This window comes from Corapipo altera, unplaced genomic scaffold (assembly GCF_003945725.1).
Source record: "Corapipo altera isolate COAL_440 unplaced genomic scaffold, ASM394572v1 67, whole genome shotgun sequence".
Classification (NCBI taxonomy): Eukaryota; Metazoa; Chordata; class Aves; order Passeriformes; family Pipridae; genus Corapipo; species Corapipo altera.
The window spans coordinates 8,337,608-8,350,915 of record NW_020884906.1 but is presented as its reverse complement, the minus strand read 5'-3'; the positions used below and the strand labels follow the sequence as shown (position 1 = coordinate 8,350,915).

Genomic DNA, 13,308 nt, shown 5'->3' with positions numbered 1-13,308 from the left:
CGTTCTTGTGAGTGTCCCTCAGGAGAAGGTCGAACAAGCCTCTCACGGTCACCACTTCTGCAAGGACCTGCCAGCACTGGGGTTGGTGGTGGGGGATTTATGGGCGGTTGCAGGGCCCCCAGCCCCTGGCAGTGCCCGGCAGGCTCTGGAGTCTGTGTAACTTCCGTGTCTTTACTTCATCTGCTGCTTGTTTCTTGTCAATGAAGTGATCACCTCCTTATGTCCCCACAGCTGATGGGACAGGGACACTGTGCTTGAGGCTGCTGAGGAGGTTCTGGTGTGTGTTCCCAAGGTGAGGGCAGTCACTTTGCTCACTGCTCATCGCCTCTAGCTCTGTTTGGAGGGGGGGGTGGTCTTGGCTCCCCCTGACTCTGTGAGCAGTTGTGCGGGTGGGCACTGCCTCCCCTCAGGCTCTCTGAAGGTCTCACTGAGTTCAGGGTGAACAGCACCAGTTCCTGCTGCACTGGGGAAGTGCTGGGGCAGGGAACAGTGCCCTCTGTCCTCATCTTGCAGCCCTTGGCCTTCTGTGTGGATCTGGTGACCAAACGTGGCCAGAAGCATCTCCTTGCTCCTTGAGGTGTTTCTTGTGGGATGTGTTTTGGCTGAGGGTGGAAGCCTGCACTGCTGACTGTTCCCAGGGTGCAGAAAGCATCCGAGACAGGATTATAAAGCAGTTGGCTTTTCATGGGAGCCGCAGTTGGACCTGGGTCTTGTGTGAGCACTGGAAAGCCTTTCTGAGTGGGAGTTGCACTCTGTCATCCGTCATTTGCTCAGACAGAGAGGAGGGAGTCAGTGTGAGACATGGCAACTTCTTCCTCCCTGTCTCCAGCATTAATCTAAATGCCAAAACGCAGACCTTGTGGAATGCACTGGTGCTGTGGAGAACACCAGCCTCTAATTCCATATGGCATGGAAATATCCCCAGGTAAGGCTTCACAGGCATCCAGCACTGCCTCACAGGTGTAGATGAATTCCACCAGCACAGTGGCTGCTCCGCACTGGTGTTGGGCCATATTGAGGAGCTGCTGGGCTGGGCTGCCTGAGGTGAGCAGGGAGCCTGGGGAGACGTTCACAGTGTTGAGCTGGAAGTGGTTTATTGAAAGGAAAGGATCATATTACACTCAATTTTTGCTGAGTTTATCTTGGTTTTTATCAGATTACACCCAGGATAGCTCATCAATATTGTGATCCTGCTGACATGTAAGTGAGCCGCTGCATAATTCATGGCTGCTGCAGGGCTCTGGCACTGGGAGGCACATATTTAATTAGGCACCTCACCATTCCACTCTTCTGGAGCAGCCCTGGGATCACACCCGTGGAGGTGGATGCTGCGGTGGCCCTGCCTGGCTGCCTTGCAGGAGCTGTGCTGGCACTGTCCCCAGTCCCAGCTCAGGGGCAGAGACACTGTGTCATGGCATCGTGGTGCAGCACTTTCCAGCAGTGGAAATGTCCTGGCAGAGATGAGAGGTCCTCCCTCTCAGGTGCACTTTGGAGGGCAAAGGTGATGATGAATGAAGGGTGCAGCATCTCCTTGCATGCCTGCCAGCTGTAATGTTTAACTCTGAGAATCCATGTTAATCATAGAAACACCCTGTCCTTTGTCATTCTTTTCAAGTTCAGATTCCTGCTGCAGTGAAGTCTGGAGCCGAATTATGTGTTTATGGTAAAGTCTTCCTTAACAACTGGAAATTTTTCAGTCTGGTCTCACTCATCTCCTCCATCTTGGGCTGCAGGACCGAGTCACTGTCCAGCCCTGCTGCCCCTCTCCAGACCACCCCAGCTCTCTGGGATCATTATCAGACCCCGGCTCATAACCTCCCTCTTGTGACAAACAGGGTTCAGCGATGGACCTTACCGAGCACTAGCCTCTTCTCTGCCTGTGTTCAAGGCAGTGTGTGTATCTCCTTCCTCTTACAGTCTGCTTGAAAATGTATTGGGGATAGGGAGAATTCTTTTCCATTTTTGTGGTGCTTCCCTCCATTAATTTTCTGGTTGTAGTACATTACTCATGGATAATTAAGAGTGAGCTATTAATACAACAGTTAATATTCAAGTGCAGTGAAGAGGAGAGAACAATAAGTCAAGGAATCGTATACTACAAGACATTTTGGTTTAGTGATGAAATTTTTTTTGCTGGCTTTGGCTATCAGAGCATAGTGCTGCTTCCATTTAAGTATGGTCCTGAGAACTCCATTTATTGATAGAATACAAATAGGACATTAAATCAAGGGAAGTGAATTTGAATTGCTGGTCATATATACAATTATAAACGGGATTGGCTACTTCTATCTAGTATCGTGTATCTTAAGTTAGGAGAATTATGTTAGGGACTGCTAAAGAGAGCTTGGAGTGTCTTAAAATTAATGAGATTGAAGTCTGTCTAGGAAAAAAAAATTAATGCTAAAATGCAGCTCTTGCTTTAGGGATGAAAAGATGGCTTTAGAGAAGTGGTCATGCCTTGTCCAGATAGAGGAACACAGGGAGGGTGGGCTGTGCAGTGGCATCAAATAAACATGTCTCAGTCTTAAGTGCTCCTCCCTCCCCTGCCATCCTCATGTGCCGGAATGGGTGGATGGATTGATGCCAGCTGCAGAGAGGAGAGGGGAGCGATCCCCCGTGCCTGGCTGAGCCCATCACTGTGCTCGTCAGCCTCCTCCCTTCCCAGTCCTGGCTGGCTGCTCCCACCACTGCTCTGCAGCACCCAGCCATGTGCTGCTGGCAGAGTCCCTGTTACGGTATTTCGGAGGGTCACTGGGGGCATTCTCCTGTCCCCCAAAAGCTAAAGATCTGGGTGTCCTGTGTCTGCAGCGTGGTGCTTTCTGGTGTGGCTCCTCATAGGAGTGTGCTGAGGTGTTTCAGACCAGCCCAAACAGGGAACACCTTGCTTTCTTCTTGTGCCATGGGTCTGCCTCTGCTTTGGAAATGATGAGGGAGGCTCCGGTCCATGACTGTGTCCATCTGGAATGCACAATGGATGATGGCAGTGGCAGTGCATGCCTGGCCAGAAGGCTTGCCTGTGTTCCCAGCTGGAGCAGGGACATGAGGGGTGGGTGCAGAGGAGGTGGGATCCCCCAGTACCATATGTCCTGGTTGGGTGGCCTTAGTGAGGCAGCAGGGGTGCCAGCACAGTGGGAGGCAGCTCTGCTGAGCTGCCTTGGGAGCCCTCCAGAGATGGAGCATGTAAAGACATCACAAGTCAAGCACATGTAAAGGTTGCCATTTACAAGCAAGTAATTGCAAGAGTTCCCACACAGCTGTCTCCGAGACAGCACAGGATAGTGTTATTTATATCCCCACATTCATCTGCTGCTCCAACCTGCATCCCTGCCTGCAGCAGTGCCACTGCCTGCAGCCGGCAACTCCCTGGTACCTGCAGGGAGTCATGGTGCCCCTTCCCTTGGTGACGGGGGGCTGCTGCCAGAGAGGGGTTTGTCAGTCACTCGTGCACTGGGTTACCCTGTCTGGATTTTGCACAAACTCATGTCATGGGGCTTTCTCCAGCTATGCCAGACACACCTGATCACACGCGTGTGTGTGCACAAACACTTGCACAAATATTTGTGCTTTATTTTGTTTGATGACCTGAATAATTGGCAGATGGGAAAGGGTAAGTGTGCTACTAACCTTTCTTTGGGTGGGTGGTTTATAGTTAATAACGCTGCTAACTGTGTCTGTTTCTGTAAGGGGGCTCTTCCTCCTAGGGCAGTCTCAGTGCTCTCCGAATCCTAAATGCAAAGTCCCTAATTTCTGTAGGGAGAAAGACAGACTGACTGGGGAATGTAATTAAACATAGGCACTGTATTGATTCCCAATTAGGTAGCAACAAAACAAATTATTTACTGGTATAATAACAATGTTGTCAGAGTGTTGACAGCATTTAGGCCCAAAGCTTTCCTGGGCCCGTTGTGTGCACACGTGTGTGTCATACAAACAGCTGCTGTTGTCAGTAAGGAGCCTGAAGTACAGCCACCCGTGTGTGCATCCTCGGACATCAGCGACTGCTCAGCCCTTGGGAAACAGCCAGGTCCAGCCATGGCTGCTCCCTGGTGTCCCCCTTCCAGAGGAGCAGCACAGCAGCTGTAGCTGAGCAGGGCGCTGGGGACAGTGCTGTCCCAAGGCTGTCTGGCCAAGGGGCTCAACAGAGGCCCAGGTTGATGTGCAGAGGGGACCAAAGGGTCAACCAGGAACAGGAGGTGTCTGTCACCACTGGTTTTGCCCTGGGCTTGCTTGGCTGTTCACTGGAAGAGGGACTGAACAAGTCCCTCTGGTCCCAGTGTTGCAATCCTCTCTGCTCATGGTGCTTCAGGAGCGCTGCGGAGTTGTGGCAGCATTTGTGGCACATGTGTGCTGTCTCTGAGGAGCAGCGTCGTGTTGTGTAGCTTCTTTTCTGAAGGTTGGAGCAGAGTGTGTGTGTGCCTGTGCACGAGGTGTGCCTGTGCACAAGGAGGGCATGTGCATGAATGAGGGGAGAGTGTGCTTGTGTGTGTGTGCAAGAGGAGGAGGTGTGTGCATGTATGAGGGGTGTGTGTGTGCATGGGTGTGCGAGCCTGTGGCCAAGAGCAGGGATCTGGGGGAGGGGAAGGCTTCAGCAAACAGTTCCTTACCAAATCAGCCCTGACCTTTGCAGAGCTGGAGCTGTCTGATGCAACAGGCTGAACCTTTCCAGGCTCCAGCTCTGACTTGAAATGCTTCAGAGCAAAACTGATGGCTGTGGCACTGGCCCCAGAGCTTACATCCAGCACTCGCTCAGCTGCTGCTGGGGATGGGGAGAGGGGGCTAACAGCCCAATGTGGGAGCTGCAGTCTCTGTTGTTCTTGCATGTCGCTCCATCGGTGTTGGCTGATGCCTGTGGGCAGCAGTGTTTACTGTGAGGGCTGGGTGCTGTGGTGTGGGGAGCTGCGCTCTCCTGGGCCCTCTGGGGTGCAGAGAAAGAGCTGGGGGCTCAGGAAGGGGCTGAGTTGTGCGCTCTGGAGCACCAGCATGGTTTGGAGGGATGGGTAGAGGTATTCATTTTGACCAGACATAAGAGAGTCAGTGTGTTCCTGCTGGGGACTCACACCCAGTCCGTCAAAACCAAGCAGGAATTCATTTGCAGCACCTCTGGTGCGCAGGCAGGAGCTGCTGTGCCCTGGGGATCAGTGCTGAGAGGGCTCCTTGCTGCCTGGCTCTCCGGTAAACCAGCATTAGTTACAGAGATGCTGTTGTTTCTGTGTCCTGTGGTGAATAAAATTAAACAACTCTTTATTTCTGAATGACAGCCCAGGGACTGCACTTCTGCTCTAGCTCGGCATGAAGTGGCTTCATCCCAGCGCGGCTCCTCTGGGGCCTGAAGCCCTCGATTCATTAGTTGTCAGGCTCGTAGGTGGATTCTGCATTAGGCCTTTAATTTAGTGTATTGCCATGGGCTACTGACCACATGACACTGCTCAAATGTGAGCAAATCTAACGAGGATCCAGGACTGCTCTTTAATTTGGTGAGAATAACAGAGTGAGCATGGGCCCGGAGAGTGTTAATCATGAAGGAAAACTGGCTGAAACCAGGTCAGCTGGTGCCGGTTCTCAATGCAACGCGACGGAGAGGGAGCACAGGGGGGTGGAGGAGGGAGTGCTGTGCGCCCTGGCACCCCACAGGACTGGTAATCCCACTCTGCTAGCAACGGGAGGTGCCATGGCCTTTATTGCTGCCTTTTCCCCTCCCTGTGGCTAAGCACTGTGGTCCCCAAACCCTGTGAGGTGGCTGGAGTCTGGGGGGGCCATGCTCAGGTCCCCAGCCCAGGGTGACATTAGAGGGCCTGGCCATCCCCTTGTGTCATTGGTGCTGTGGGAAGGGGCAGGTGCTGCTCCGTGGCTGTGACAATCCAGGGGGGCCGGGTGTCCTTTTGGGAGTTGGTGGCGAAGGCCAGTCCCAGCTGTCACCCATGTGCCCCTCGGTCCTGCGCTCTGTCACTCGGCATAAAGGCCCTGGAGTCCCTGGCTCCTCATGGGAGCGGTGAGTCCCCACGGTTAGATTTGTTCTGTACAATAAACAAATCCACACTGCTCTCCTGCATTGCTCCCTTCAGCATTCATCACACTGATTTACCACATTCTCCTGGAGCAGTGCCTGAGCTTGGCTGGCTTCTTTAAACCATCCTTTTCAGAGGGGTGGGCTTTGGGAGAGGGGCACAGGAACCCTCTGTGGTAATTCCTGTTGACTGCAGTGACCAGCGAGGCAGAACTGATCAACTGCAGGCTCCTCTGCTGCTGAGCTCTGCCAGCAAAGTGCTTACATCTGCTTTTACACTAATGGGAACTTTATGGACTGGTGTGTCTCCCCTCAGAAGCAAATTCCAGCAAGGTCAGAATCCAGAAAGTTGCCACTTGACACCGTTCATGAAGCCCTGAGCCAGCCGGAGGAGGCCAGGTTGCACCGAGGACCTTCTGGGGCAGCAGATCTAACACCATCACCTGCAACTGATAGCCTGGAGGCCCCCAAATGCCGCTGCTGCCACCCCCTCTCCCTGGTGGCACACCTCCCTCCATGCTGGGCCACACTGCCGGAGGAGCTGCGTGGATGGGCACCGGATTGGGCACTGGATCAAGCAAGGCACTGAGCTCTCAGCACACAGGGAGCTGTGATGGCTGTGCTGGCAGAGTGGGTTGTTCTGTGTGCACACCCAGAAGGTCATGATATGGCAGCGCTGCTCCAGCTACCTGCTCCTGAAGCAAGGCTTTGCTGCTGCCAGCAAGTGGATGCTGGGTACACGGTGTGGCATTGGGCAGCCACCGGCCCGGGACAGGCCATGCACAGGGAGCACAGGTGATGTGCTGTGAGTGCCCCAGGTACTGAAACCATGAAATGATTCCTTTGAGGCCCTGTGTTTTCCTGAATTTAATGAATGACCATTACACATTAATGTTTATTAAGGTGATTAATAGTTTAGTTTGCATGGAAGAGAGTTTGCAGAAACATAAGTCGCTTCTGCACTAGAGTTACTGTTCATTTTTCAGGACATACAATCAGTCTGGACAAGGCCTGCTGAATTGCGGCTGCTTTGGCAGCCCGAGTGTGAAGGATTATGGGTGCTTTCCGATTAACTGTCTCTTTTTTAATCTAACATTGCAGGCCCCTAATTGCTTTGACTTTGAGTAAGGAGAAGATGGTTTCTGTAAGGACTGGTACTGTGTGGTCTGTGCAGCTGCTGGCCCCAGGCAGGGCTCTCAGGGTTGGGTTGTCGGCCTCCCCAGTGCTGGTGTGTTTGCCTGCCATTGCGTGTCCCATATTGCTCTCCTGGGATGTTGGTCAGGTTTTGTGTGTTGCAGGTGTTGTTGGAGCCACCTTCCTGTTGCTCCCCTCCTGAACAAGGACCAGCCAGTAATGAAGGGGCTTCTGGAGCCTGGCCCACGGAGCATCCTCTGGTGTTCACTGTGTGCTGGCTGCTGTAGGGTGGTGAGCAAGACGAGACTGTCCCTTCTTAGCATGACCCCTCTTCTCCTTCCTTCACCTTGCTCAAAGCTCTGTCTAGTTTTAGCTCTTTGAAACAAAGCCTGCACCATCCTCCAAGTGCCTTGTGGCACAGGGATGGCCAGGATGAGTGATGGCAGGGGGCTCTTGGGGCATTGCTCCAGCTCCCAGCCCCAGGGGCACAAGGGCTGCCCGTGTCCTGTGCCGAGTACTGTCTGGGTATACAGACCACTGTGCAAGGGACCCTGGCCACAGAAGGGGACAGCTTCCACTTATTGCTGAGCTGTGACTGCCATGTTGCAGCCGGTGGTAGCAGGCTCGAGTCCCTGCCTGATGCTGGGAGCTGGGTGCTGGTGGCAATGCCCGGAGAGGCCAAAAGCTCCTGTGCCAGCCCGGCTCCCCGGCACCTCCTGCTGCTGCCACGGTTTGCAGTGGTTTGTTAACTGAAAGGCAATTTCAGAGCAGGCAGCAGTGAATAAATTCTGTTTTTCTCAAGCATTTAGTGTTGCTTTCAGTTTGCTTTGATGATGTCTTCTCACAACTAGTGTAAACAGACTGCGCTACGGGGAGCACTCACATGTGTACTAGAAGCTGCACATGAAAGACAGAGGCATCTTGAAAGCCATAATAACGCTCTGAGTGCCAGTTAAAGGATTTGTCACTAAGAGCACTTTACAGATAGAAAGAACTTATTAACTAGTGTGACTAACAGCTTGCAAGGTTTAATTGATGTGTGTTTGTTGTCCTTTTATATCTCTCCCCCTCGTCTTCCTCTTGGCACGGTTTCCAGCAGTTGCTGGTGCAAGAGCAGCAGCCTCTAAGCTGCCTGAATGGGTACCAGGAATAAAAGGGAGGCCAAACCCTGCCCCGAGTGCCCCCGGGTCTGGGGCTGTAGTGGTTGTGGGAGCTCGGCTCCAACATCCTGACTCCCCCTAGGAACTGGGGCTGGGCCTATTTTCTTGCTCTGGGTTCTGTTATTCCTCCCTAAGTGACGCAGAGTTTTTGAAGATAAAGCTTTTCAATGCATGAATAGGATGGATAATGAATGTTTCTGCCAGACGGACTGCTCGTTGCAAGATTGATTGACTATTAAGGTCATAACGCAGCAGCCACCCACATGAAGCAAACAGGCTAATGTTAGACTCCAGGTTAAGCCGAGAGTTGGTCAGCTGTCCACGGGCACAGTGGGGGCTTCCAGTCATCTGTCAACAAGTGATTGATTGATGTGGACACCTTCCAATCTTATTCTGATGATTCTCAGCAGCTTGCCTGCCTGGTGGCCATTTTTCAGGATTTGGCAGCACTCAGACCTCCAGGACTCCAAGCGATGACTGCATGGGGGTTAACCCTTTCCTTTGATCCCAAACGCCTTTGTTGTGGGCAACAACAGCGGACGAGAGGATTGTGTTTGTGAGCCCTAGTTATGGAATACACCAGGAAACTCCCCGAGTGAGAATGATGCTTTGACTTTCAGCAGTTTCTAAGTAAGTTGGCCTGAGTGAAGCTGTGAATGGGGATCTGCAGAGAATCATCAGGGCAGGGCAGGTACAGCTCTGTAACCCGACTTCCTCAGCGGGCTGCCCTTCATGGGCCGTTTAACGTGCACTGGGTAAACCGTGCACATCAGAGCCCCAGCCAGCAGCAAGGCAAATCCTAACAGCTCAGGTAGGAGAAAGTTTGGTATTCGGAGGGAAAAAAAATAAGGATTGGGGTGTACTTGTTCTGGTGTGAGAGACAATGAGTTAAGAGATCTCTGCTGGTTTTAAGGATCTCTCCTAGTTCAGTGCTTTGAATTGACCAGGAGAAGTGTGTTGCCTGGATGCTTGCTTTACATGCACATGAAGATGACTTAAATATATTTCTCTGTCGTGTTTTGTGTACATTATAATTGGTGTGTGCCCACACACATGCTAGTGGGAAAGTGAAGTTACACATGGTGTATAGTGCATGTTTGCCATCTCTAAACAATTTTGAGGGTTCTTTAGCTGCAGTGTGTGACCTTGGGTGTTTCCTTGTCTGTTTTTCAGCAGTTTTAGTTTAACTGTTTTGGAGAGCTGACTTCACCTGACTTCACCTTCCCATGCAGTTTCCATCCATGGTTTTAGCATTCCTAATGTACCCTAAAAACCTGCTGTGGGGAAACGTCAAGAGCCTCTTCTCCATGAGTTGGATCTTTATGTAACTCAAGTGCATTGTTGAGTTTTGATGGTGTGATCCAAGCGCTGTAACGTGGCAGAGCTGGCACAGAGCTGTTGATGGTGACAGGAGAGCTGTGCTCAGCTGCTCTGGAGTGCTCCTGTGTTGTTGTGTGCACCTGAGGATCCCAGCACGGCCTGGGGGCCAGTCCCCAGCCCCAGCAAGGGGCTGCGGTTGGATATTTTTCCCATGGAAGATGGTGCCAGGCCTCAGTAAAGGACTGCTTAATGTCAGTCTCTCTCCCAGCTGAGCAGGGATGGGATCTGAGACAGAAGTAGCTGGGAGATGGGCTTTCATAGCTGTTGCTGAGTTCAGCTAATCCTATCTTCTCTCCATCCCTTGCAGGTGGTGATTCCCGCTCAGACAGTGCCCCCTCACAGCACCACACTGGCCTTGCTGCCGACTGTCTCCTGGATGCCAAGGACCATCTCTCGCTGCCAGGCTGGGCAGTGTCTGGCTCAGAGCTGCTGCCCTGGGCAGGCTCTCTGGCAGCAGCGCTGACCTGCACCTAAGGGAGCACTGTGCCCAGTGCCCGCTACATCTGGTGCGAGCTTCAGCCGGCCTCTGCCCGTGGGCAGGAGCACCACGGTCACGCTGGTGGAGAGGCTTTTACCAGCTCAGCATCAGCCCCTCGGCCAGAGAGAGTAGGGCTGTGCTGCGAAGGGAATGAATGACCTGTGCTCGCGTAAACTGAAACAGGGGACTGAAATGCCACGTGCCTGACACAGAGGTTTTCCAGGGCACAGCAGAGCCTTGTGCAGGGCTTCAGCCCTCTTGTCCAGAGCTCTGAGGGCTGTTGGTCTGAGTGCATGAAAGAGCAAGAATTTGTCTCTGGGGGCTTTTGTACCAGCACCACGGCCTTCTCTTCTTCTCCTCATGCACCCCACACTCATGCTTGTGTGCTTAGTTCCTGTTTGGCAGGGCAGAAGGACTCATGTGGACCAGGAGAAGGCCTCTGACAGTGAGAAGATGAGTCCATGAAAAGCAAGTGTTTTCAGTAAAAGCTCTCTGCCATTGTTGGTCTTAACATGTATGGGCAGATTCAAAGTGCTCTGGGACTGCCACAAAGTACAGAAGTTGATAAATCCGTTCCCATTTTAGCTTTCATCAAGCAGAAGGTGGCTTGTTTGGGCATGGTTAGCCATGGAGCAGTGATAGAGAGCCTGGCCTAGGTCATTCATCCCTAGCGTCCTGTAGACGCTGAGCATCAGCCAAGCAGGGTTGCTGCTGAGTGCTTTTCTGCTGACTGGAGGTGGTGAAGAGTTGAAAGGCACCAGCTCTGCTTGCTGACAGCTCCTGCTCAACAGGGTGTGTGGGATTTCCCTGAAGCAGCCCCAGATGGACCTGGAGCAGTGCAGGTGGTGCTAACCCTGGGACACATGGAGCAAGACTTCCCTGTGCTCGGGGAGGGGGCACAGGGGTGTCTCCTGAAGCCCACTATGTAGAAGACAGGGACCCTTATTTCTCCCTGGGTGATCTCTAACATGGCACTGTGGTCATTAAGGTGGTTTGTGTATTGGAGAGTCACTCTGAGGGGGCTGCACTCAAGACTAGAGCCCCTGGACAGAGCTTGAGTGAAGGATGCTGGCAGCTATGAGGATGGACAAGGGCTGGGAGCAAGCCTGGCCACGCTGCCTACTCCACTAGTGGCCACAGCCTTGGTGTCCCCATGGTGTGAGCCCAGCCAGCATGGCCTCGGGGCTTCTCCTGAGGCAGCGCTGGTATAATAACACTGATGAAAAGCTGATTAATCCTTGTGAGCGAGCCGCAATAGCTTCCCTCTAGAACTGAAGAGATTACCACTGATTTGTCATCCTGATTGTTTCAAAGAGACGTGCAATTAGTTGCTCTAATTTAGCTTCGCTGCTCACGGAGTGGCGTGACAACGGCGCTGTAATCAGTGGGGCTGCGATGGCAGAACTGGTGCTGCAGCTGTGCCGGCACCATTTCACATGCGAAGGGCGGCCGCCAAAATGGTGGAGCATCACATGCTCCTGTTTGAGGGGCCACGTCCCCTTGGTGCTGTGGGGCACTGGGGCAGTGGGGCAGGCCTGGCTCAGGGGGTCCCGCTCCGAGCCATACTGATGGAGACGAGGCTCAGGGGGTCCTGTGCCAGGCCTGATCAGGGCTCTCACAGGTGCTGGTTGTTCAGGAGACGCGGGAAGACACAGGGAGAGCAGCGAATGTTGGCCTGAGACCTCCATGGGGTGATGGGCTGCCTTGGATGTGGGCACGACGTTACACTTAGTGTTATTAAAAAAAAGAAAAGTTGTAAGGAAATCTTGTCTTCTTCTGCTCCCTCCAGTTATTGTCCCTCTTTGCCAGGTACAATAAAACCAGTCCCAGGTACAGGAGAGGGTGGGTATTTGCTTGAGGCTACCCCCTTCTGAGGACTGTCTTTGCTTTGGAAAAGGTGCAAAGATGCCACACAAAATGAAGAGCTTGTGGCACAGCCCCCCAGCTTGCTGTGCTGGGTCAGCAGCCAACCCCCCTTGGGCAGAGAGGAGGGAACACATGGGATTTCAAAATGTGCCCATTTTCAGTGAAACCAATCACTTAAAAATTCAATTCAAAATGAAGAAAATAAAAATGCTTTAAAAACAAAACCTGCCTGTGGCTATTTCTTGGTTGAAGCTGTCTCTTTTTTTTCCTTTTTTTTTTTTTTCCTGGGAAGGCATTTTGTTTCTGGAGCAAGCAGGCCATGCTTGCTGGGGAGGGTCTTTGAGGGGGCTTGGAGCAGCTCTAGTGCTGGCTACCAGCAGCCCTGTGCACCTCGGCCCCCAGCCAAGTGCTGCACAGCTGCTCGGCTCATGTTCCCGGCCACAGCACGGCATGGCCCGTGTCACTGCAAGGTCGTGCTTTTCCCTGGCTGTGCAGCCCCTGGCCCCTCCAGCTCGGCTGGCAGCTGTTGTCCCCCACTGGGCAGGAGCCCTGCACCCCATGGCACCCAGGGGACCCCATGCTGGCCAGGGGACCCCGCACGTTATGTGTGTCCTGGGGCCGTGCTCTGGCGCTGCCCCAGGGCAGAGGCTGGGCTGTGGCTGCTGCTCAGCCAGCCCGGGCGGCTCGGCTCTGCTCCCTGGGCACAGAGCAACACATGGCTAGTGCTGTGCCCCCAGTCCTTGTTGTCCTCATCCATGGGCACTGCCTGGTGGCAGGCCCCTCAGTGCAGGTGGCAGCCGGCTCGCTGCACTGGTGACAGCTGATCCGAAGGGCAGCCGGGGTCTTGGTGGTGCCAGGTGGGCCAGGACAGACAAGTGCCATCGGCCCAGACACGTTCCCCTTGCCTTTCCTGGATCGGGCCAAGGTTGGCCTCTGTGAACTGGCTGAGGGATGGTTGGGCACAGGAGCACCTGCAGGACATTTTTGAGTGCTCCTGCTCCCCTCAGCTAAATATAAGCCCCAGTGGGGAGCCTACCTCTCACTAGTTTTATGTTTCTTGCCCCTGCACTTCCTAAACCTGGCAGCAGGCCCAGTTGTCTCCAAGTCTAAGATGAAAATACCCTTGCAAATCCCACTCATAAAAATACCTGCTGTATTCCCAAAACATGCCTGAGATAGCTTCCAGAGAGGATGGGGAGCTAAAATAAGATGCATGAGCTCAGAGCCCCATTTTCCACTGGCCCCACGGTTCCCGTTGCCTCAGGACGCTGCGCCATGGACTGAAA

The 13,308-nt window shown here is 53.2% G+C and overlaps 1 protein-coding gene across 1 annotated transcript in view; it reads left to right on the top strand.

The window, feature by feature from the left end:
• MN1 (MN1 proto-oncogene, transcriptional regulator) overlaps positions 1-11,192 on the top strand; it is an 85,540-nt gene extending 74,348 nt beyond the window's left edge. Inside the window, exon 2 of the mRNA XM_027652087.1 lies at positions 9,986-11,192. Coding sequence (XP_027507888.1) covers positions 9,986-10,152 — 167 coding nt within the window. The 3' untranslated portion in view covers positions 10,153-11,192. The remainder of the gene's footprint in view (positions 1-9,985) is intronic.
• Positions 11,193-13,308: the final 2,116 nt, after the last annotated feature.